The following is a 25,817-nucleotide window of genomic DNA, read 5'->3' on the forward strand; positions in this document are numbered from 1 at the left end:
CAGAAGTTGCATATGAAGTGGCATTTAGATGCATTTACACATGTTAATGCAGCTTAGAGGGACATGGAATACTTTAAACTGCAGTTACAAATGTATAAATAATGTTTTGATATTTAAAACATGAAATGTTGAATACTGATATTTGAAATTATTAAAAAAATGAAAAGATACTTTAAATGTGAAATTAAAACCGCCAGTAGCTGGCAACAAGTCACTGTTAATAAGTGATTCATTGCGAATGAACCGAGTCATTTAAACGGTTGGTTGATTAATTCAGAAACAAAACAACGTCATGTTGCTAAGAGACGCAAAACAGTGTTGTGGCTGTGTTTGGAATGTTTTTTGTTGGCGAAATAGCGCAAAAACAGCCAATATGGTGTCTAAAACGTAAGTCTCTAGATATGAACTTATTGTTTATTGATCTGTTGTATAAAATAAATATCACATTTGTAACCATGCTGATTTTTTAAGAAAAAACGGCACTCTTCGTGTGATATTGATTAACTATATGAACTGATATAAATATATACATTTTCTGCCTCCTCATCTTGAAGTGTGTGATCATTATTAATGCATATTAATAGACTGAATCATGCAGCGAAAGAGCGCACCATAAAAGCGCACGCGCACTAAATCCTGTGTTGGTCTAACCAGACTTCAGTTGTTTACTCTAACTCTAGCACACAGGGAGTTGGCCAGATTTATTACTGTGATCTAATTTGGTTGAGTATCCATTAAAGTGAATTTCTTTGTTATTTAAGTGGCAGGTGAATGTTAAAACAACCCACAGTTTTACATCAAAGTCTAACATTTTTCACAATTCAACCTTGTGATAAAATCAACATGTATATAACAATGTTCTTCGCACAATTGTATACAGGCTATTTTATTTGTCCCATTATTTTATTCAAATTAAACACTGAGCACGTAAAACCATCTGAGGATGAATCAGTAGGCCGAAAAAATGTATAGGCTAATATATATTTGACATGACAGCATGTGGTAGCCTATCTGTTCATGTTGACAAAACTTGAGTAACAAACACATTTTTTGCTAAACATAAAATTAATCCAAATTAACCATATTCCTCACAGCCTCCTTTTCATTCCAGTCAAATACTACATTGTGCTATCTTATAGGGTCTATATGACATTTGTTGCTTCAGGTTAATCCGTCAAAGCCGCTAATATTTAGCAAAGAGTTACAGATAAGAATCACAAATCTGAGCTTCTGACAGAATCGTTTACGTCTCTGTGCACTTGAGAAGGCCTGAATGACTCTTATTATTATCTTATCTACGGCTGTATAAGTTTATTTGCTCTATTTGACAGCAGATTTTGATGACAATCAAGTACAAGATCAAATCTAGAAGCCACAAAAACGCCAGTGTTGTTTTCTGCAGAGACGTGATCCTGTCGTCTGTTTGTTCTGTGCTGAGGCGAGCTCAGACTTGCATCCGTGTGCAGAAAATAAAGTCATGAGTCAATATTTGATTCACATCAGACCATTCTGAAGCCCAGTATAGCACAGGCAGGGCAGATCCACGTCTAAAGCTTGTGATGATCTGCAGATAGTAAATATCCTCGTTTGACACAACTAACTGATGACGCGCACAATCATTCCAGGATAGTGAGAGCGAAAACACACACACACACACACGTTAGGTTTCTGTGAATTGTGGGGCCTTTCCATACACTTCTATTACTTTTATACTGACCAAACGATATTTTCTATCCCCTAACCCGAAACCTACCCCTTACAGAAAACCTGTTTGTAGCCTATTGTTACACTTTCAGATCACAACTCATCATTTACTATTTTAAATATTTTTTTCCTTGTGGGGGACGCAGGCTGGTGGTCCCCACAATGTCAAAAATTTCAGGGTTTACTATCCTTGTGGGGACATTTGGTAATGTAGCATAAACAAGTACGCTCTAAAAAATGCTGGGTTAAAAAGGGACAAACCCAGCTATTGGTTTAACCCAGCATTTTTTAGAGCGTACACACACACACACACACACACAAGTAGGCTATGAGTAATACTGTACGGAATAGTGATGCTTGAATTTTGTCTTTGGTTTTGCCTTTGACGATTGCAAAATTCCATCCTGTGAATTTTAAATAGCGGAAACCGTTTTTTTTAAATTCTGTCCACCACAACATTTTTGATTACAGAAAATTACTATGATTAGGATCAAAATGGTCTTCAGAGGAAACTTCGGTACATCCCCTGCATAGTGAGCACAGGGAGATAACCATGATGTTTCATAACGATGTCCGATAAGACACGCAGGTGTTACTGGCTCTGACTGCGTATTGTTTTGCGATTAAAAAGGGAAAAAAAATACAAACACACACACACACACACACGTTGGTATATGTGGTTTACAGAGGTGTAAACTGTATTGCATTTTCTATCCCCTTACCCTTAATCTAGCCCTCACACTGCATTTTTAGATTTTCAAAACACACACATTTATAAAGATATAGATAGATATAGAAGTTATGTAACTGGTTTTATCAATACATTTTTACAAACTAATAGATCTTAATTGTGAAAGGATCAAAAAAATAAGTACTTAACACACTCACTCACTCAATGAATAAAAAATAAATCAAATAGCATGAGTGCAAGGTCTAAAAATCATGCATAAAAGTAATAATTAATATAAATGTAAAAATATGTTATTTTCTACCATTTATTTTATCAATTAACTTTTAAAGAAATAATAGTTCTGAATTAAAAGGTACATCAAGTACTTAACCAACCAATTTAACTAACTCAATGAATAAATAAATTAGTATTAGTGCAAGGTCTAAAAATCATGCAAATCAAATAAATAAATAATATAAATATTTCAAAAAGACATTTATGTCATGTCTTTGGTTTTATCAATTAGGCCTAGTTAAAAAAAAATAGATCTGATTTAAAAGGTTTATCAAAAAATAAGTACTTAACTAACTGAATATACAAGTAACTAAAATAGTTGACATTTGGTTCAAAAGTTCTCCCAAAAGGCACTGTATAATTTTCACAAGACACCAGTTGAGACTTGTAGGCTAGTTAAAGTTTGGGACATTTTGTAACGCAGCAAACCAGGGGAAGCGAAACAGACAGTATAGTGTGTTCTACACCGTGGTATTTCCACTGCATTTTTGAGTTCAATCTTTCGTCGTATGACCCTAATAGCAGGCAAAAAAAATTTAAGATTACAGATGAATTTCACAGTTTTGGGGAAATCCACTGACCATGCACACTAGAGGCATGATCTGAACCACAGAAAGATGCTGTATCAGACGTCACCACATGACAGCTGTTACTCCTGAAAGTAGCTTTGTTACATGATAATATTAATAAAAAGCATACTAAATTTAGTCCGGAAAATAACTCACATGCTGTTTTCCCTCTCATAAAACCTTTAGTTCCTCTGAAATCCTCACCCCCACAGACCACTTCCTCTGATAAAAATCTATCTATTAAGGACATCTACAGTGCTTCTCGTAGACTGTCTTTTCTGACGCCTGTGCTGCTGTGTGGTGTGGTTTGTATTTTTCCATTTGAAAATAAAAATGTAAAGCCAAATATTCAAGAAATCCCATAGAAAAGGCATTATTCTGTAATCTAACATGTTATTAAATAATGCATGGTTTTTCTAATTGGCCATTTCACCCTGAATTTGTTATATTACTTTTATGACATAAACAGTGTCATTCTATTATATAATTTTTTATAGTATTCATTAATTAAATTTTTCAATATGAGTGCATGGTTTAACAAATACGCAAAAGTATTAAATAATATAAATATTTTAAAAAGAACAAAAGCCAAGTACTAAATAACAAAACTATTTGAAAAAGATCTGTATTTCGTGTCATTGTTTTATCGATTCATTTAAAAAAAAAAAAAAAAAAAAATGTATTTTGTGATTTCACTACAACTATCCCTTGAGATGTGAAGTAAAGTGAACAAAAGTAAAATATATAGCCTATTAGTATTTCCCTTCTCAGCTTGTGGAAGAGCTGTTTGTGATGAGCTTTGATTCATCATGTGGCTTTCTCATCACCACCTGTTTTTGGTGGTTATCAGTACTACAATGGTTCAAAACAGATATTAGTACTTCAATATGCTGGTTTATTAACATTACATCAGTTAATGAAATAAGTTTTTTTATTGTGAATTTAAGTCTGTAAAACCTAAAATATTGTTACCATATTTTGTATATTGTGAATTTCACTACAACTATCCCTTGAGTTGTGAAGTAAAGTGAACAAAAGTAAAGTTGTCCTGTATGACTACTAAAAAAAAGAAATTTCTTGTTTTTTTTTAATGATTATTTTACTTACTTTTATGTAAAGCACTTTGAATTACCATTGTGTATTAAATGTGCTATATACATAAGCTTGCCATGCCTTGCCTTACTAATGCCAATATTATGTTAATTAAAACCATTAGTTTTTCCGGTAGAAGAAACATTTGCCCTTTCAATATGAAATCTCATTCCCTGCAAGTTAAAGGTTTCGGAAAACTCAAGAACTTCATATGTTGGTGGATTAGATCTCTACTAGGCTAATTATCATTGTCATTAGGTTTCTATGGTTAGGTGGAGTGAAACCTGTCTGCGGTAAATATAAGCATATACATATGTGCTTTCTAGAAGGGAACAATGATTTTTGTGGAATGAATCTTTCAAAAATGAGGCCGCCGCCTGCAGCACGAAAGCTTCTAAAGGTCAGGTCTGCTCTTGCTTGTCATAAACGCACGTTCACTTAAGCAGAGGAACAACACAAGCAAGTCAACACTGTAAAAAATGATTGTGATTTTAACAGTAAAAGACTGTAAAAATGCTACAGTAAAAACCTGTTAATTGGTCATCAGTAACTTTCCATACTATATACGGTGAATAACTGTAATTACATTTAATGTAATTTTACAGTAAAATACTGTTAAAATTAAGTTTTTTGGAAGTGAAAAAGACATTGTATAATTTACAGTGAAAAACCATAAATTGACACTCCCAGAATTCCCTGCATGACACTTCATATTTTTTGCTTTTTCATTGAAATAACTATGTTTCTTCTTAGTTTTTTCTTATCAGTTGTGTCCATTAGGGCTTTATCTTACATCTAATGTTGTTAAATTAATGTTTACTGCATTGTTTCAGTATCATGTGTGTTACCATGTTGGTGTTTAGTGTTTGTGTAAATGACACTGTGCACCTTCTATATATAAGTATTGCCCTCCTCAGCTCGTAGAAAAGCTGTTTGTGATGAGCTTTGGTTCAGTTTTTGGTAGTTATCAGTGCATTACAATGGTTCAAAACAGATATTAGTATTTCAATATGTTGGTTTATTAACATTACATCAGTTAATGAAATACGGTATTTTATTGTGAACATTCTATATATATATAGCCTATTAGTATTTCCCTTCTCAGCTTGTGGAAGAGCTGTTTGTGATGAGCTTTGATTCATCATGTGGCTTTCTCATCACCACCTGTTTTTGGTGGTTATCAGTACTACAATGGTTCAAAACAGATATTAGTACTTCAATATGCTGGTTTATTAACATTACATCAGTTAATGAAATAAGTTTTTTTATTGTGAATTTAAGTCTGTAAAACCTAAAATATTGTTACCATATTTTTAACGGTGAAATTCTGGCAACCACAGCTTGCCAGCTGTAAACCGACATTTACGGTTAATTTTACCGTAAATGTCACAGATTTTTTTTTACAATGAAATAAAAGTCAAAGACTGATATGTGTACATAAATATGACATTTTATTTTCATAATATAAGATACAGCATAAAAAGCAAAGACATATTTAAATGGGCACAGAACATACAGCTAAATTTTTAAAAAAAAGGCAAAAAAATTGCCTACTTAGTATTGCCGACTCCCTTTTTAAACTCTAAACAGCTTCAATACAAACTAACAGAGTCACTAAAAGTTCCATGACTTTCCATGCTTTTGGCAATTACCTTCGAGAACTTTGAGAAATTATGTCAAGTTACACTGGTGATGCTTGCATTCTTGAGGACATTTTATAAGTTATCGAAAAATACACCAAAGGGTGCGTACTCTTCTACCTTTGTGGTAGTTCTGCTTAACAAATGTCAGTTACGGCACACGGTGCCAACACATTCAACATACACGGTACTGCGAATCGTGCAGAACCACAAATAATAACACTTGAAACACAAAAAAGATGTTTTTCCACAAATAAATCTGAGAATTTGCCATTCCATTATCAAATATGATTGCATATTTTGTAAAAACAATGGAACAAAACTGATATTATACTCTTGAGAACCACAGCAAGATGGAAAATGCACTGTTGGTTAATACAACCAATAGTGAACTCACCATAGTTAGATTAGAGGTCAAATAACAATATTAAAAATACAACAGAAATAAAATCTTCTGAATGGCTTAAATTGAGTCCATTTCATCACAAAAATTAAACATCTACTAAACTATAACTGTATTTTTAAAACTGTGTAGACATTAATATGTCTATTTTCAAATCTTATTTCAAAACGTGTCCTGATTAGGAATGCAAATTTTTTTGATAGTCAAGTCATTTTCCTGGCCTTGCTAAAAGCAAAACACTGTATGACCTGACAAAATCAGCCAATCAGAACATAAAATCTGATGTGAAGCGGAACAGTGGACCAATGAGATTCTACTGTGGGCGGAGCTACACCACTGACTTGACACACACAGCCAATCAGAATATATCTGACGTATAGCAGGACTGTAGACCAATGAGATTCACTGTAGTTGGAGCTACACTGCATTATGTGACAGACTCCAACAAAAATTATTTTTGTGTTCTCGCTAAAAGAAAAACGCTGCATGACTCGACAAAAACAGTCAATCGGAACATTTCTGATATGAAGTGGGACTGTGGACCAATGAGATTTAACTGTGGGCGGGGCTACACCACATTACATGACAGTCTCCAACAAAATAGTCATTTTTCTGTCCTCATTAAAAAGCAAAACGCGGCACAACAAAAACAGCGGGATTGTAGACCAATGAGATTTCACTGTGGGCGGAGCTACACTGAATTACACCACAAACTCCAGTGAAATCACTTCTTGTGGTTGCAGTTGAGCACTTATTGTAACACCTTTGGTGCCAGAATCTTTGTCTTGTCATCTAGTCCTTCAACACAGATAAATTAAAAAGCCCCATCCTGAGACTGAAGGGTCAAAATCTCTGCAGCCAGTCTTTGTGGGTCCAGGAGATATGGGAACATGTCCATGGATCTGTCCACCAAACGTGCGTTGAAAATTGCAAGTAATTTCTTCCTCACCTGCTCCCGTTCAGACCACTGAGGATTGTGATTGGAGGGCGACCAGTGTCCATGTCCTCTCTCTGGCTGCATGGCATTGTGGGACGCTGGAGGATAGCCACCATAATGGTCAGACCAGTAGCCCTGTTGGGGAGGAGGCCCTCTGCTGTGTGGAAATGAATACTGGGACATGTTAACAGGTGGGTAAACTGGACCTCCTCCATAGGAGTGATACCGGGGTTGAGTGTAACCCGGGTTTGTTGAGCTGGGCAGGCCCATGCTATGGTGCCGACCGCCTCCACCAGTGCTGAGGGATTGGTAGGAACAGCAACTGCAGGGTTGGCTATTGGCCGGAACGTAGCGATGCCGCCCACTGTTGGATGGTTTGGACTTCCTGTGGTCGCAGTAGCGATCACAATGGGAAGCTTCAGGAGAATGGCATTCGTAGGAACCCAAGCCAGAATCCAAATGCTCCTGAGATCCACTGGGAAAGAATTCTAGACTTGTTGGCGAATGCCGACGCTCTTTTTTCAAAGGAAACTTCCTTTGAGTTGGCTGGGGGGCTGCTTTGATGACAAGGACATTTTCACTGGCGTAACTCTTCTTAAGAGATCCAGCATCCAGGGAGAGTTTCTGTTCCTTTACTTCCTCCAGAGGTGGACTCTGACTGGAAACTGGCTGAGGTTTGTGCGGTGTGGATGAAATTTTGGCTTTGTCTCGGAGCTCATCGGCCAGGGCACGCTGGGATTGCTTGGTTCGCTCCGGATGATGGAACTTGCACTTGATTCCATAAGTGCACTTCTTTCCTGTATTGAAAACAGGAGATTTTCATTCTTGTTCACATAATACATGCTATCCTTGTGTGGTCAGCAAAGACATGGTATATACTACCATTCAAAAGTTTGGGTGTCAATCAAAAGTGACAATAAAGACATTTATAATGTTACAAAAGAGTAATTTTTCAAATAAATGCTGCATTTAACATTGATAATAATATGAAATGTTTCTTGAGGAGCAAATCAGCATTATTAGAGTGATTTCTGAAGGATCACGTGACACTGAAGACTGGGGTAATAGTTGCTGAAAATTCAGCTTTGCATTACAGGAATAAATTACATGTCAAAACATATTAACAAAGAAAACAGTCTTACCGACCCAAAACTTTTGAACAGCAGTGTATATTGTTTATTAATTCCTTGTATCTGGGTTATACTTTTTATATGGGCCATAGCAAATAAAAATGTCAAGCCACTCCCTGATAATTACACCAACATGTGACTGCAAGACCGCATGAACTCACTAGTAAAAGTACAATGTCAATCATTCATGAAAGTTGGAAAAAAATGTGATTCTTACCATAAGGACAGGGCTGTTTCTTAGGTATACGTGGAGTTTTCCTCAGAAAGTTGTCTAGGGTGGGTCCATGTCTTCCCAAAGGGTCATCTGGAGGCATAAACCTACACAAAAGCATTGTGAATTTAATCAAATTGGGCTATCAAACAACTTGACCTATGCTGCAAAGACCAAAATGCAATGGCACTTACTTGTCATTGACGAACGAATACATCAGAAGCCTCTCCTCTACAAAACGCTTCCACTCAGGACGTTCTCCTTGCAGATCTCGATAAGTGTCATTGGAAACAATGATGCCGTCGGATTCGTATGCCAGCTTTACGATAAAACGGTCATCATAGCAAACCACTCGTTTTCCTGCCACCCTTCTGGATGGTGTGAATACCAAGAGCTTCCTCCGCTCTAATTCACGCAGAATGTGCTGATCTGAGAAAAACATTCATGAAATGTAAACTCTTTTGGCATTTTACAATTGTTGCTTTAATTTGTCAATTATTAAAAACCTGTACAATAATTAAATTAACATATTTAGTCACTTAACACTTAAATGCATGTTTGCACTTGTAGAATTAAATGCCTAGTGACTAGTTTTTCATACTAATTTTACCTTGATTAAAAACTCAATATGCAATATGCTAAAACAAAACATTGAGCTATGCAATGGCTAAAGATGTCTGTGGATAAATATCTCTGTTTTTTTAGTGCAAACCTTGGACAGATTGAAAAACTAGAGATTTATGTTCATGATATGGAAATAAAACAAGCAATGTACTCACATTTACTAGCACTTTTTGCAATATTAATTTAAATGTTTTTTGTCTGCCACTATTATGTAATGTCCTTAAACGTATTTTCTAAGCAAATATTGATAGATATGCGATTAATAGCGTAACACGCAATTGATTGATAGATCTTTTTAGAATACGGTGTCTATTATGTTGAAACTAAACAAGGTCTTCTTGGTATTCAGTTACCCTTTGTACCAGCTGGAGCAAACAGTCCAAGGTAAAAAAAAGATTCTTGGCATTTTAATTTGCTTGTGATTTTCTTTGGACCAGTGCCCATTTACACATAGACAGTTTATTTCAGGGGAAGCAGGAATTCAAATATACTTACACATGTTTGCATAGTTAAATGTCAACTGTTAAGACAGATCAACATCACAACTATTTTTTGGATGCACAGAATTATCACTAACCACAGGGTTGCATTATTTCCCTCTAGCTAGGTCAAACTCAGGAGGGTTTGGCAAACAATGCAGATCAAACAGGCTGGTACATCTTACCCAGCAAAAGCAGCGGTTGTATTATTCCACTGTGGCCTTCTTTATGTTATAAGGAAGTTACGAAGGTTTTAAAAACCCCAGGTACTTGCCAATATATCTTATGACATACTTCATTCAAACAGCTACACAAATAAAATCAATGCGGGGTTTTCCCATACTTCCAGTTCTATTATTTGAGACCTGAGGCTGAAGACCAGACATAAAAACCAGAACTGTATTTCCTGTATTCCAAGTGTAATTTAGTTGAACATTCATACATCATTTGCTCGAGTGGCTTCCAATATAACAGGTCTGCAGGTCTCTTTTTAGCCATTTTGTTGCCAAGAGGAAACAGACCTTGCTTACGGGAATGTGAGTCCCTCTGGAAAGCAGGAATTGGTTCTGACACAAGGTACATTCCCTGTTCCTCACCTGTAATAGGCACATCAGGTCGTGGCTGTTCTTTTCTCCAGGAAGGCACAAACACTGTGATGTCAACGTGACCCCGCTCCAGGAAGTAGTTCACCGCCAACTGAATTCCCAGACAGGAAAAAACGTCCTTGTTCCCGTGACTACAAAACAGAAAAAGTCAATTTTACTTGTAAATTTCAATTAGTTTGGAATTTGCATAAGGAAATTGTATTGCATGCGAAGACATTAATTTAGCAGACGCTTTTGTTCAAATAAGGAGTATCATATTAACCTTGTTTAAGTTTTTTATTTTTGAAAATATTTGTCAATAATGAGATCTCTCTTCAGGTTTGCTGGAAACAGTGGCTGCATTAAGATATCAGTTTATTTCCTGTTAAAAATATTTAAGATAATTATAATGAAAGTTGTTATCCTCACAGGTGTTATCCTTAGGCACAGGTGACAATGGGCAGTAATACACATTCCAGTGTTTGTTTGTTTGTGTTTAACGCCATTCCAGCTTCTGTGGCTATTTTCATGGCGAGAATTATTATGGCTGAGTTATATCATGTTTTCACATTCCAGTGAAATCACAAAATAAAATACAGCACCATTACTGATATACATTTATCTACTGACAAACAGAATTTTTTTAATTTAATTTTTTTAAAAGGCATGCAAGATTTGTTTAACCCTCATGTTGTGTTCATTTTGACCTTTGAATTTCGATTATAACAGGGTATAAAAAATGCTTATGAATTACTTGTTATGCTATATTACTGCTAAGTATTGGATTCAATCTTTTTATCAACAGGTTTTCTTTCAATAAGCAGTTTTTGTATTCCTTTTTGGAACTAACTGATCGTAGGCCTCATTTAACTGAGCTTATGCACATTCGTTTTTGAGAGAAGATTGCCAAAATCTTAACCAAATAATATATTTTACTCAAAAACTGAGGTGTATAACCTCAGACCAATGAGGCCTATGATCAAGTTGACAAAGATTGAATCCAAGATGTGGTAATAAATTAGCATAATGAGAGATTTACAAAGATTTTTTAACAGCCTGGTCATTTTTGACAGGGAACACCAAATCAGGTAAAGGATTTTCAGCACCGCAAAAGAGTTAAAAATCTATTTAATTGTATGAACAAGTCCATTTTAATTCAAATCCAAGCCAGGATCTTTTAATAGTGCCTGGAATAAACAGAATTGGGTGAGTGAAAACTGTCTGTTCTATGAGGTAATTAAAAACGTCTGATTTATAGGAACAAAAATAGCAAAGGTGGGCAGAGTTATCCAATCGGACGCCGTGTTGCAATGCTGTCGGGCCTGTTCTGTTACACAGCGTTCTTTTCACAGACATTCTCCTTCAGGATAGTAAGAGCGGGAAGGGAGGGGACGGGAAACGATGCTGATTTGCATATAAGATTATTTGCATATTGGAGTGATGACAGATACAGGAGCCTGCAGGGGCAAATCTGGACTCCACTTGCAAATGCAGGTGAGATACAAAGGGAGGGTTTTTAAAAGATCATTAAACACGTATGCGCGGTGTAATTCTTCAATAAGTCTTCTCACACACAAAAAAAAAATCTATCTATATAGTCTATCAATATAATTTGTTCTGGCAACATATGATCTAACTTCATGATGTTCTGGTCTGACATTTGGAATGAATTACTCAACAAATCCTACGCGAAGCATTTGAGGAGGAAAAATAATATTGTGCAATGTGTAAAAAGTGTATAAATAATTAAATAATAAAAGTTGAGTGTTAAAATACTATCCAGTCTGTCCAATGAATAGCAAATAACGTTCATCCATTTTTAGTGGATTAACACGAAAACCAGATATTCAGTCAAGTTGTACACCTTTACATAAACACAAATCCACCTCTGTTTTCAGGGGGGAAAAAAGAAGGAAATGGACCTGATTTGCATATTAACTTGAAATGTATGAGGAAATACTGGGTTTTATCACCTCTCAAATATGACACAATTACTGAAGGCTGAAGGTAAAAGGTTTAAATTTTGGCAAAGCTGTTCCTTAAAAATAGAAAGTCTCAATTTTAAAACTCCATTCATCTATTTTACAGTAAACAAACCCGCTTAACCATAACATAATGAATATTCCTTGATTGTTTTATCATCATAATTATTTGCAACTAACTATATAACTACAACCAACTGTAATTAAGCCAAAAAAAAAAAGTAAAATACATTAAATCATTACTCCAAAACATTAGCCCAACACAGCAACATATCGCTCAGCCATTTTTGATTTTCCGTTTGTTGATGCTATTGGCACAAATTTGCCATTTCAGCTTTAATATATTCTAAACAAAAATGTCTTATTAAATGGAAGTGCAAGATTTTTTTTAATGTTTTCGAAAGATGTCTCATGATCACCAAACCTGCATTTTATTTGAATAAACATACAGTAAAAATTGTCATTTTTGTGAAATATTCTTGGTTTAAATGAACAGTTTTCGATTTTTATACATTTTCAAACATCATTTATTCATGTGATATCAAAGCTGACTTTTCAGCAGCATAAGAGACTTCTTTCAAAAACATTAAATCCTAATTATTCCAAATTTAAAGTTTATGTTCAGTTTTACTTTTACAAAAAAAAAGTGCTATCTTTTAATCTTTTAAATTTAAATGTCCTGTTAAACATCTGACATAAAGAGAAAGGTCAACATCAACATAACATCACCTTTAAATTTACTGTAAACAACTTCAATAGCAAAGTGGTAGAAGAGAGACTTAAATGTCACTGTAAACACTTCTTAAAAAATCTTATCGCATGCCATGTTTACAGTAAGCTTACCTCATGGCTACATTAGACCCATCAATGACTATTGGTCTGAGTGCGTCCTCATCCTCTACCAGCTCTTCCGGAGCGCTTGACACTGCTGGAGCATTATGACAGTGATTTTGGGCACTTCGGACTTTACTGGAAGCATCCCCACGTGAAACCAGCACCGGGGAGGCTGTAGGTTCCTCTCTCTCCTCTGACTCCCCAGCAGCCTGTATCAGCTCTCCCAAAACCCTGTTGGTGTCTGCGTTGAGGCCAAGTTTCAGGAAAGTGGCGCGGACCTGCGTTTGGGAAAACCCCAGCTTGAGGAACAGGTCGAGCTGGGCCTGAAACTCAGAGCCCAGTTCTGAGGATTCATCTGGAGTCGGGCTGGACTGGGCTGGGTCCATTCTAATGCTGCTGGAAACGGGAGGGCTGTACAAAGATGTGGGTGCTGTTACCCATGTGTTGGTGGTGTTTACGTCAGAGCTGCGGGATCCTACGCTGGAAGACCAAAAGGAATCCAAATACAATTGTAACGTGGGGATGGTGCTGATTTCAGCACTCATCTCTTCATCCAGAAAAACGTCTTTATCAGTCACACCTGTTTAGAGAATGTGCAATAATAGATATGATAAACAAAGCATTCATAGCTAATTAAATATTTATTTATAGCCTCAGATAACAATACAACACATCTAATTATCTAAATATCACACGACAATGAATTTACCTGATGTGACAATCTGGTAAATATTTCAAACATTTCTGAATTTAATTATGAATTTTAAACCAATTAAACTGACTATAACTACTATTCAATAGATATTTTTTCAATAAACAATATTTTATTAAAATATATTCAATCTATAAAAAATAAATAACTTAAACATAAATTAGTCTGCATATATATTAAAACGTATAAAATATATAAATTCTAAAAAAATAAAATAAAAAAAGAAACATAATAAATACGTACTAATCGCTACCATCTATAAACAAACAAGCTATAAAATCAATGAATCTAAGTCTGTTAGTGCACAAGAAATTTAATTTTCATACGTGAAACTTTAGACTTCACTGCCTACCTATAAAATGAGAAGGTCTCATAACTCATTTTGTCTTTTAAAATCATGAAATACTGACAGTTACAACAGCGACATCACATTATTTCATTGTTTTCATTCTTTATTTGCGGTGCGCACATCGACGCGCGCTGTTATAACTACTATTCAATAGATATTTTTTCAATAAACAATATTTTATTAAAATATATTCAATCTATAAAAAATAAATAACTTAAACATAAATGAGTCTGCATATATATTAAAACGTATAAAATATATAAATTCTAAAAAAGAAAAAAAAAAAGAAACATAATAAATACGTACTAATCGCTACCATCTATAAACAAACAAGCTATAAAATCAATGAATCTAAGTCTGTTAGTGCACAAGAAATTTAATTTTCATACGTGAAACTTTAGACTTCACTGCCTAACTTTAAAATGAGAAGGTCTCATAACTCATTTTGTCTTTTAAAATCATGAAATACTGACAGTTACAACAGCGACATCACATTATTTCATTGTTTTCATTCTTTATTTGCGGTGCGCACATCGACGCGCGCTGTCCGCTTACTTTACCTCACCACTTTGTTTACCAATATTTCAAAAATTAATTTCTACATAAAATCACAATACAAGTAGATATGAAACAGTTTACTATAACTTTACTATATAAATGTCTATGTCGGCTGTTAAAAACGTCAATATACCGAAACTATCGCTTAGTATACTTATATGTACAAATATATAAGCTGGAAAAGTTACAAACAAAATAAGTTATACGTACCTTTACTTGGTCCGTTCTCTTTGTGTTTCGAGCTGCTGCCTTCTTGTAATAGAGTTAATAAGTTCGCAAGTTTCGTTCCTGTTGACCCCAGAGCAGCAAAATACCGGAGAGAGAATCGGCACACCTTTAAAGTCACAAACTCAAAACCAGGAAGTAGCTAATTCACGCACGTGCTGACGTCATGGAGGCCTTCGATTTATTTCTCTTCTTCCTCTATTAAGAATAATAACGATATAAAAGACTTAGTTTTTTTTAAAAGGCAAAAGCTATCTAAAAATAATTAACTATAAAATAAGAAGTTGTAAAATGTTGTAGTATTTGTAAACATGCTAGCATTTTTATTTCTATAAAAATATTTTTCTTTAGTCATAATGTACCCACTAGCTGCATGTAAACTGTAAAAGAATGCTGTTGATACTAAAGTACCTGTTTTTTCCTTAACTCGTTTAAAAATAAAAGTTTCCATTAGAATCAAGTGTTTTACACATCATATGAGAACTGATGTCATATGGGAACTTTAAGTTCCACTTTTATTTCCTAGAAAACACTGCACCCATAAGTCAATACTTGATCTAAAGAAACTATAGCCTAATGAAACATCCAAAACTATTTTAATTTATTTAAAATATAGTTCTTTATAAGAAGATAAAGGTATTTGATTAACTTGCAAAGAATCGACCAAGTATGTATAGGCTAGTCTGTTTTATTAATGCAACTTAACATTTTATTATTTTTAATGTGTGTGTGTGATACTGTTGAATTCATAAAATCATAATAATAACAACATTAACTTATTTATATATTTATTGCTTTTAAACAATACAAGAAATTGTTCTAAGAATTAGTTTCTTCAATTAAACTGAAACAGGCAAAAAGTTATTGAGCAAACATTGATTCACATGTTCTACATTTGTAAATTTCACTTCCCCTTTCTATATACAGCATAAGACAGTGAGAGGTGAGGGTGTAATCTTTGTGCTTTTTTAAATTCTCACTATTACTCCAGGTTATTAGTTCCTCAGCATGTTTTCACACTATCACATTTAGTTGATGTTATCTTGGGATCAAGAAACGCAAATGTCAAGAGAACAACAATTACAGAATCATGAACATTTTGGTATGTGTTAAAAGTAATTTCTTTTGTGGTTTGCAAAAAAGGGAAACCCCTAAATGAACACTGACTCAGACCACAGTTAGTTGCATAGATTACAACTAGTCTCCTCTCACCTGCCTTCTTGTTTCAGTCTTTTTGTACTTGACATGCAAATAATGAATGATGTATTGTATGTATAATTTATTTGACTGACAGGATGTGTTTGAGTGCTGCTTATACATATGTTGTAGTTCATAGAGATAAAAAAAAAAACTAGAACTGTTCAATATTTAAGTGGTAATTGTTTATTCTATAAAGATACTCCACTAATAATGTTTAAAGTAAAGGAGATGGTTGGGGTCTTGCGTGAACTTTGTGGCAATTTATCGTAATTCTTGTGCTGAAGTTTCTCCACCTTCTGCATGATGTTCCTCTCCTGTGGACTGAGATTCTTCTTGTGCTGAAGTTTCTCCACCTTCTGCGGACTGAGATTCTTCTTGTGCTGAAGTTTCTCCACCTGCTGCATGATGTTCCTCTCCTGTGGACTGAGATTCTTCTTGTGCTGAAGTTTCTCCACCTTCTGCATGATTTTCCTCTCCTGTGGACTGAGATTCTTCTTGTGCTGAAGTTTCTCCACCTTCTGCGCGCACCCAAGCAACCTACCATTCAAGATTCAAGATTCTTTATTGTCACTATACTAAAAGTACAGCAAGATTAGAGCAATCCGTACAGAGCAATCACACATAAATTAGTGCAAGCTAAACATCTAATTTAATTAGGAAACAATTAAAGTAGAATTTCCAAAGAAACAATACAAAAAAAGGCAAAACGAACAGTCAAATATTGCACTGAAATATTGCACTGTAAGCAGAAAGTGCTACATGATATTGCACACAATAAAAGAGAGGTATGTAAGGGAAACAGGTCAGTTTAGCTCAAAGGGAATCATTTAAGATTTTATAGGGAATTTGGACAGAATCACAGTTTTATGGCTGATCACTGAGTCGGCCAGCGATTCATTGAACGAGCTGTATAACATCAATTCTACAATGGATATTAATATCCAAAGTATACTGAAAACACTATTTATTAGCACAGGAACAAGATCGGCAGTTTAAGATAATAACTTGTAAGCATAAAACACAAGATACTTCTCTTTTCAATATGAATAAGACTATTGGATAAATCTAAGACAATATAAACTAATCTAACGCATAAAAGTTACTTGTGTTGCCTGTGTAAAGGGGTTCCCTTTGTTGTCTCGAAAAGGGGGTTTCCCGAGGTTGGTGATTGGATGGAAGTTCAGTAGTCATTGAAGTGACCTCTTGGGAGCCAGTGGTTGGGCGTTGGCTGAAGATGCGGAGTTGTGGGCTGGTTGAAGTTTTGAAGCGGTCGGTCACAGACTCGAGGTGAACTCGGAGACACGGAGTTGCGGCAAAACTTAACTCAGAACACGAAACTCTCAACGGAAAAGAAAATAAATTAAAGTAGAAGAATAGAAGTAACGAGACTAGATGGTTTTCTTCTCACCGTGGCTAAGTAGCAGCGGGCTTGCAGGCCGAAGCACGCTGGAACGGCGATCTAAAAACGCAAAAGTAATGGCAAAAAGCCATGACTAAAAAGCAGTGGCTGAAAAGCAAAAGCTAAAAAAAAACATGACTAAAAGCATGACTAAAAGATAGAAGCGAAAAGTTAAAAAAGCTAAAAAGCCGCATGGCTAAAAGTGATGACTAAAAGCATGACTAAAAGCTAAAGCTAAGAAGCTAGATGCGGAAAGAAATGATTTGATGGTGTCCTGAGTATTTAAACTGGGCTTTTGGACACATCCCAAATGGTGCCTTGACCAATTAGATATTGTCTTTGCTCGGGGTGTTGTATATTTCTCCTCCCAATACATAAATCAAATGTCATCTCATCAGTCACATGGTCCAAGTTTTCCCGCTCTTGCAGAGTATAATTTTGGACATAATTTCTATAACAAGAATATGATACATTTGACAAAGAATTGATTGGAAGAAACGTTTAAGCCAAGAAGATTCAAACACACACATACTAAACATGAATATGAACCCTTAAGCTATTCAATAGTTATTAAAAAGACATACACAATAAGTGATTAGAACATGATAGTCGAATGTGTGGGTTACATACATGATATGGAGTTAAACAATGGACTGATATTAGTTTATAAGCCTTTTTGGTGCATCTACATCTGTAAAAGACAGTTTCTGTGCCATTCTGTGAACATAAGGACATGTTCTGTGAGGACCAGAGAGATTAAAAGGTCTCCTAAGGAATTTCAGTCTGGTTCTTTTCTTCTAGGTGGAGGGAAAGTCAATCCAAAGAGCTTGTGATCGTGATTACTATCACTGGTTCACATGTGATGGTCATGCTGTGCATCGGACTGAGATTATTCTTGTGCTGAAGTTTCTCCACCTTCTGCATGATTTTCCACTCCTGTGGATTGAGATTCTTCTTGTGCTGAAGTTTCTCCACCTTCTGCATGATTTTCTTCTCCTGTGGACTGAGATTATTCTTGTGCTGAAGTTTCTCCACCTTCTGCATGATTTTCCTCTCCTGTGGACTGAGATTCTTCTTGTGCTGAAGTTTCTCCACCTTCTGCGGACTGAGATTCTTCTTGTGCTGAAGTTTCTCCACCTTCTGCATGATTTTCCTCTCCTGTGGACTGAGATTCATCTTGTGCTGAAGTTTCTCCACCTTCTGCATGATTTTCCTCTCCTGCAGATTTAGATTCTTCTTGTGCTGAAGTTTCTCCACCTTCTGTATGATGTTCCTCTCCTGTGGACTGAGATTCTTCTTGTGCTGAAGTTTCTCCACCTTCTGCATGATTTTCCTCTCCTGTGGACTGAGATTCTTCTTGTGCTGAAGTTTCTCCACCTTCTGCATGATGTTCCTCTCCTGTGGACTGAGATTCTTCTTGTGCTGAAGTTTCTCCACATTCTGCAGAGAGATTCTTCTTGTGCCGAAGTTTCTCCACCTTCTGTGGACTGAGTTTCTTCTTCCTCAAAATTTTCAAAAATGCCAGAATCAGAAGAATCATATTCTACTTAACACAATGCTACTTACACTATAAACACAGAAACGTACTGAAGTTTTCCCATTATTTTTAGTTTCCTTCTGCAACAGTACTTCTGAAAAATTGTTAGTTGATATAGATGAAAAGCTTATAATCATCTAGGTTGTAATTTGATATTGAGTCTCTGAATATTTCAAAAGAGCTCAAATCACTGGTAACTGTATTGAACATTGCTATTGTAAAACATTTTTAGCAGTGTAATCATTAAAAGCTAGTTTCATGCTCTTGACAGCAAATATCACCTGTAATACCTTGAGAAATCCAAACTTCAACAGTTCCTCATGTTTACAGTACAAGAGTTCCCTGTAAAAGTAATTTGCATTTAGCCACCATGCCAAACTAAACACACTAAACATGTATTTCATATTTAGAAATGTGTTAGATCATGATTTTTAAACAACAACAAAAAATTATTACTTACTAGCGCAATATAATTTGTAGAAGATTAGAAGAATTAGCATCCACTGAATTTTTCTGACCTTGGCATCAGACAGTTCAAGAAGTCAAAGAAAATGGTGATGTTTGCAGTCTTTCCTTTTGCCATATACTTTACATCTTTAACTGAGGCAGTTATACAGCATTTGACTACATTTGCCTAAACAGTCAATGTAAAATGAGCCCTGAAATAGTTTGCATTCATTCATTGTGTACAGACGGCATATGAAAATCCTCAAATTCATCTGTCAGTTACACTCTTAAAAATAAAGGTGCTTCAAATTTTTGGTTCCACAAAGAACCATTCAGTCAAAGGTTCTTTAAAGAACCATCTCTTTCTTACCTTTTTATAATCTGAAGAACCTTCTTTCGCCACAAAGAACCTTTTGTGAAACAGAAAGGTTCTTCAGATGTTAAAGTTTCTTTATGGAACCATTTAGACAAAAATGTTATTCTATGGCATCGTGAAGCACCTTTATTTTTAAAGAGTGTATAAAGTTTTTAAGAGCAATTATGAATGAATGTCTTACACAAATAGCATTTTGGTACCTTTAAAATAATGGCAAGGCATTGTATAGGCCTACTATGTGAGGAAGGTAGATATTAAATAATGGGTACATTGTTTTCAGCAACAGGATATTTTTAAATGTCAGCTTGGGGCAAGTTGTCACACATTTGAAATGTTATACATTTATTTAAAAAAAAGTTAGCTAAAAATTTGATTTGAAATGTTTGAATGTTAAGTATTTTACAGTTAGGCCTATGTTGTTTCATAACTTGGAAAAATGGAAATAAATACATCAAGAAATGATTTTTTTTACTAGTAAAAAGTATGAAAATTACACCTGCTGTCTCCAAAATTAATTAATAGATTATTAACTGAATGAAAGAACAATATATTGAATGAATGAATGAATAATACAACAGAATTTAGGGGAGAGCAGGGTGAGTTGAGCCAGTTTTTACGGTGTGTTTAAAGTGAGCACATGACCGTAATGGGTCCAATTTAAATATGTACATACATTTCAGGATGTGGTGCATCTTTGGGAATAATCACTTTATATCTCAAATAAACAGCTTTCAAATTATGACTTTCCATTAAAAAAAATATTTAAAAAGTGGTCTCTTGGCTCAACTTGCCCCTTGAGGGGTAAACTGAGCCTAGGGAGAGGGTAAGTTGAGCCACATTGAGTTAAACTGTGCCACTGATTATGCTGAAGTAAAACTGAACACTTTCAGCTCATGTTATATCAAACGAAGAGAAATTCAATAAAAATGGCTTCTTAAAATCTATTTGTGAGCCTTGTGATGGACTGGAGCCTTGTGCAGGGAAATACAATTTCATAAAAACTTCAATGGCCAATTTTCAAAAACAAAGTCTATTTAAAATTTTCAGAAAAAAATCAAATTCAAAACAAAGAACGAAATCAAAAATGTTTGGTCTAAAACAAATGAAATATAACATAGAAATACAGTAAGATAATCCTTTATAAGGGGTGATCCACTGGCCCACTCTTACCATTTTAACAAACTTGTATCATCCAATAGTTTAGAGCTAACATCACGCTAACAGTATAGCCTCATATTATAACTTCCTAAAGCACAAACACACTGTGATTTTTTTTTTTTTTTCAGATTTGTCTGTTATTGTTCAGACACAAGAAGCATGCGTCCTTGAACATTAAAAATCACTTTGAACAGCAAAAAAAAACTGTTTTTGGAACCTAAACGTAGTTACCAATTATTTCATGGGCCTCTCTCCATCACAGGGTGAGTAAACGGACAACACTTGATCTAATTGTGGGCATATCAAAAATGTTGTATAAGGTTGCCTAGAAACAAGGGGTGGCTGGCTCAACTTGCCATAATTCCTCCACCGCGCGCGCCTGTAATGACAGGTGTGTGAGCGCGAGCGCGAGCGCGCAGGAGCAGTGGGTCAGACTCAGCGTGGCATTACGTGACGTCATAATGCCCCGCTAGAAGCGGCATATGCCAGAAGAAAATGAACTTGATAAAAAAACACGCGCCGCGCCAACTGCAGTAACTTGTTCCTGTGGTTTATTAAATAAGTGAGCCGCTAATAAAACCGTACAATAACTCTTTTCATCATGTCTCAAAGAACTCTTCCTTTGCTCATCATAAACCTCGGCGGAGAAATGATCTACATTCTGGATCAGCGCCTCCGAGCGCAGGATGACAACGATGATAAAACTCGGAGAGGTAACGATAATAGATATAATAGCGGCATATCTACCTGAATCCTGCTTTAGCAAGCTGCCAATAACTAGTCCAACCTTCGCTCCATAAATATCCACAATTGGTGTCCCATTAATTGTCAGCCATCTTATTCCCATTATGTCATGTCAATCATCGTGCATATTTGCCTTATGCAAATCTTTGTAATATTTAGTAAGTTACTTTAAAAAGGTAGCCTAATCTAACTATCTGTCTATCTATCTATATGTCTGTCTGTCTGTCTCCAAATATATAATTAAAATATATTTCTAATGCAAATATAATGACCGTTTTAGAAATATATCTATTCACATGCATGATTTGATGTTATCTCAGCTGCTGTCAGAAGGTAGCTTGCTTAACTGACAGATTCATGTACAGTACCATGCCTAATTTTCAATTGCACTAAACTATGCCCTGTCTTATGACTGAGTGAAGGAGAAGTGCTTGCTCAGATGTAACAGAAATTTGGCCTTACCACAGGTTAAATGCTCTGTTGCAGGTCGTTGGACAGATGATGACAGGAAAAGAGGTACATTCTTTTTTTTTCATTACCTTCCTTCCTATTTAGTTTGTTCCAAATATTTTATATATGTTACATGCAGCTTATTTTGTAACAGAAAAAGCATGTGTGGAAGAATCATGAAATGTTGTGAAATTCTAAGGGGTTTCGTTAAGAAATAAATAAATATATGTCATCCACACAGTGCTACATGTACCAAAAGCAATCAATAATCGGAAAAAGTCATATTATACTACATTTTATTATCCAAAATTAAGGTTAATATAATGTCTGTATTTCATAACCAAACCCATAATTAACTAATGTACAAAAATCATTTTCATAATGCAAACTTTAGCATATTCTTTCCATTTCTTTCTGTGGGATATTTAGGATTTGACTCCTGCCTCAATGTTTCTCTTTTTCTTACTCATCTTTCTCATGCTCTTTCTAGTTATGAATGATATAGTGGCCACTATGTTCAATAAGGCTTTTCTAGAGGAGCTCTTGCGGCCGCAGGATCTGTACTCCCACCGAGCCCTGCGGACAGTTTTGACACGGCTAGCACACGCCTCTATTATGTGTCTAAACCCGGCCAGCATGGATAAGGTATGAACTCACCCTCTCCCCGGGCAAAAACAATTGTGAATCACACTCCTTTTTTTTGTTTGTTTGCATTGAGTTTTCTTAGAGTGTCAGTAATTAAATACATTATTAGAGAAAGATTTACTCAGATTAAACATAATTCCTTAAAGTACTTTAAGAAATAGTAAAAATGAATGGTCTTGATTGTACATGTACAGTATGCACCAGGCCAGAAGTAGGACTGGTTGTCCAGCTATTTAAAATGAAAATGTGTGTGTTTTTTTTACTTGAAAAACACCAATACATTTAGGCAACAGTTTGCATGGCTTCTTACATTTAAGTCTTGACTGAACTTAAAATGTCAGTTTGCCATGGCTTAAAGGAATCGTTCATCAAAAAATGGACTTTTGCTGAAAATTTGTTTACACTCAAGCCATCCGGTTTGTTCACTGGAACAGACATTTAACCTTATATCACTTGCTCATCAATGGATCTTTGGCAGTGAATGGGTGCCATCAGAGTCCAAATCACTGATAAAAACATCACAATAAAGTATGTAAAACAAGTAATCCACACGACTCCAGACCATCAATGAATGTCTTAAGTGAAAAGTTGTGTGTTTGTAAGAAACAAATCCATCAGTAAGTTGTTTTAACTTTAAACTGTCACTGTAACTGTCGTATAATCCAATAAACAAATGAACTCATCTACATCTTGGATGGACTGTGGGTGAGTAAAGCTTCAGCAAATTTTCATTTTTGGGTCAACTATCAAAATCTGCCATGATCAACAGGTTATTAAATATGACCAAAAAAAGGCAATGTAAACAAAGCAAGCAAATAATGTAACTATATCAAGTTTCATGCCCCAGTGCATGCTGGGAAGATGTTGAATAAATGTTTTTTTCAGTCTAGATCTATTTAAACAAACAAAAACAAAAACATGCAGCATGGGGACTTAAATTAAAACAAATCAGAGAAAGCGCATTAAACACAACAAAATGCATTACTTGTGTTTCGGAACATTGTACTTCTGAACATTAAGTAAACAAAAAATCTTTTTGTTAGCATTATTAAATTGATCTATGAACCAGTAGCATTTTACAACGTGTAATGCAACTATAAAACTGTGCTATTTCTACTTGTTACAACCCAGATAAAATGACTTAAATGTAGTCAGTTACATTCAGTCATATTAAATAATATTTCTGACTTGAATAAAACCAGTTAATTTAGACCACATATAGCACATTTTTCAGTTTATGTGGCACAAAAATGTTTAGTCTATATTTATTACCAATTTCCTGTGTAAGTTTGTGTTGTTGTCTTTATTGTAGCTTTACGATTTGATGACTATGGCCTTTAAGTATCAGATCGTTCTGTGTCCACGTCCACAAGATTTACTGCTTATCACCTTCAACCACACGGACACCATCAAGGAACTGGTGAAGGATAATCCCAGCCTCGTTAACCAGATCAATGAAGCCCAGAGGCAGCTTATTGAGGTAAAAGTCCACTGTTGTCCACCAAGAACTAGCTTGCACTTAGATTTTAAATGAGGTGTAAATGTCTTGTTTCATTATGAGTAAAATATATATAAATATATCTACTTAAGAACTGTTGTAAAGATGAATTTTGTTGTTGTTGTAAAGTAATTCTATATAAAATCCATCACACATCCAGTTGCTTTTCTGTGCCAATGTTATTGCTATTTCTAGTGCACACTTGCCAAATTTAAAAAGCACATTTTTCTAAGGTATACACACCCTTATCTGATGGTGAGTTTCAACTCATCCGACATACGCTGCTGGTTCTCTTTCAAGATATGCAAATCAGGGTAAGTCGTTTGTTTATGAAGGCATATTGTCATTAGTGTTTGAAATGGATCGCTGCCAGATCATATGGTTGTATGCAAATCATTACGGAGTCATGACGTTTTTTATAAGAACATCCAAGCGCAGTCATTCCGTCATGCGCTTGTAGTGACACTTACTGATTGCATGAGATTTTGTAATATGTTCTTTCATCAGGTCTCAATTTTCTTGAAAGAAAAAATCCAGAACCCAAATGGCCATTTTGTGATGCAGACCTCAGGGCCGGTGCCTTACGGATTTGAGGTTCCTGGTTTAATCAGGTAACGCAGATGAAGGTCAGAGGTCACAAGCAGGATCCTTATATTCTTATAGTGAGTTCTTCATCAGTAGATTTTCAGTGGAAAACACAGAGGCTTCATGGAAATAAGATCACATTGTTACAGTCATACACACCCATACGCAAACAGTTACTTTGTTCCTTCAGAATTCCTTTAAACATTCTCGTCTCACAGGTATTTTAATGCTAAAGGCCGAGAGGTGAGGAGGACAAGGTTTCCCAGTGGAGGAAGCTACACAAGTGCTGTACGCCAGGGCTCATTTGACCTCTCTGGAGACAGGGTCACATTTTTGGGCACCAACATGTAAATATCAAAATGAGTAGTTAGGAATTATAAATGGTTTTAAAATTCCAATATTGTTAACATGTAAACAAAATAAAGTACATATTTTTTTTTTAATGTATTACACATATTTAAGTATATTTAAAATGCAATATAAAATAAAATTAACCATGTTATCTAATAGAGATAATTATTTAATATAAATACATATTTAAAAAAATCAGCAAGGATGCATTAAATTAATCAGGTGACCACAAAGAGTTTTACCTTGTTACAAAAAAAATGTCCAAATGTTTTTCAAATTTTGTCCTTTTTACTCAAAGAATCCAAAAAATTTAAAAAATATGTGTGTGTGTGTTAGGGCTGTCAAACGATAAATCGAGTCCAAAAGTTTGTGTTTACATAATATTTGTGTGTACTGTGTATATATATATATATATATATATATATATATA

General features: G+C 35.1%; 3 protein-coding genes across 5 annotated transcripts in view; 1 reads left to right on the plus strand and 2 right to left on the minus strand.

Annotated features, from left to right (window-relative positions):
- Positions 1 to 5,766: 5,766 nt before the first annotated feature.
- On the minus strand, positions 5,767 to 15,094 carry LOC107734041 (ribonuclease ZC3H12A-like). Its single transcript, XM_016545910.1, has 6 exons — positions 14,983 to 15,094; positions 13,163 to 13,733; positions 10,350 to 10,489; positions 8,845 to 9,079; positions 8,657 to 8,757; positions 5,767 to 8,106 (listed from the first exon to the last, which is right to left on the minus strand). Exons 2-6 carry the CDS (start codon positions 13,696 to 13,698, stop codon positions 7,187 to 7,189), a joined length of 1,932 nt encoding a protein of 643 aa, XP_016401396.1. The 5' UTR covers positions 13,699 to 13,733; positions 14,983 to 15,094; the 3' UTR covers positions 5,767 to 7,186.
- Positions 15,095 to 16,385: 1,291 nt separating this feature from the next.
- LOC107734015 (uncharacterized protein PF14_0093-like) lies at positions 16,386 to 19,716 on the minus strand. Its single transcript, XM_016545871.1, has 4 exons — positions 19,652 to 19,716; positions 18,914 to 19,094; positions 18,512 to 18,691; positions 16,386 to 16,712 (listed from the first exon to the last, which is right to left on the minus strand). Exons 1-4 carry the CDS (start codon positions 19,714 to 19,716, stop codon positions 16,386 to 16,388), a joined length of 753 nt encoding a protein of 250 aa, XP_016401357.1.
- A 1,866-nt stretch (positions 19,717 to 21,582) lies between these two features.
- LOC107734049 (protein OSCP1-like) overlaps positions 21,583 to 25,817 on the plus strand; it is a 12,722-nt gene continuing 8,487 nt past the window's right edge. For all 3 annotated transcript variants that reach the window (XM_016545920.1, XM_016545919.1, XM_016545921.1), the window contains exons 1-7: positions 21,583 to 21,827; positions 22,345 to 22,374; positions 22,799 to 22,953; positions 24,266 to 24,433; positions 24,685 to 24,765; positions 24,959 to 25,062; positions 25,255 to 25,383. In XM_016545920.1, coding sequence (XP_016401406.1) covers positions 21,716 to 21,827; positions 22,345 to 22,374; positions 22,799 to 22,953; positions 24,266 to 24,433; positions 24,685 to 24,765; positions 24,959 to 25,062; positions 25,255 to 25,383 — 779 coding nt within the window. In that variant the 5' untranslated portion in view covers positions 21,583 to 21,715. The remainder of the gene's footprint in view (positions 21,828 to 22,344; positions 22,375 to 22,798; positions 22,954 to 24,265; positions 24,434 to 24,684; positions 24,766 to 24,958; positions 25,063 to 25,254; positions 25,384 to 25,817) is intronic.

This window comes from Sinocyclocheilus rhinocerous, unplaced genomic scaffold, assembly GCF_001515625.1.
Source record: "Sinocyclocheilus rhinocerous isolate Xijiao unplaced genomic scaffold, SAMN03320098_v1.1 scaffold430, whole genome shotgun sequence".
In the NCBI taxonomy this organism is placed as follows: Eukaryota; Metazoa; Chordata; class Actinopteri; order Cypriniformes; family Cyprinidae; genus Sinocyclocheilus; species Sinocyclocheilus rhinocerous.

Excerpts from the sequence above, each read along its gene's own strand:
- LOC107734015 (XM_016545871.1), bottom strand. The coding sequence starts at position 19,716 with ATGGCAAAAGGAAAGACTGCAAACATCACCATTTTCTTTGACTTCTTG. Across the intron at positions 18,692-18,913 it reads AGAGGAAAATCATGCAGAAG|GTGGAGAAACTTCAGCACAA; the intron begins GTGGAGAAACTT and ends AGTCCGCAGAAG. Across the intron at positions 16,713-18,511 it reads AGTGGAAAATCATGCAGAAG|GTGGAGAAACTTCAGCACAA; the intron begins GTGGAGAAACTT and ends TGCGCGCAGAAG.
- LOC107734041 (XM_016545910.1), bottom strand. The coding sequence starts at position 13,698 with ATGAGTGCTGAAATCAGCACCATCCCCACGTTACAATTGTATTTGGAT. Across the intron at positions 9,080-10,349 it reads ACCTGATGTGCCTATTACAG|ATCAGCACATTCTGCGTGAA; the intron begins GTGAGGAACAGG and ends TGTTTTTCTCAG. Across the intron at positions 8,758-8,844 it reads TATTCGTTCGTCAATGACAA|GTTTATGCCTCCAGATGACC; the intron begins GTAAGTGCCATT and ends GCTTTTGTGTAG.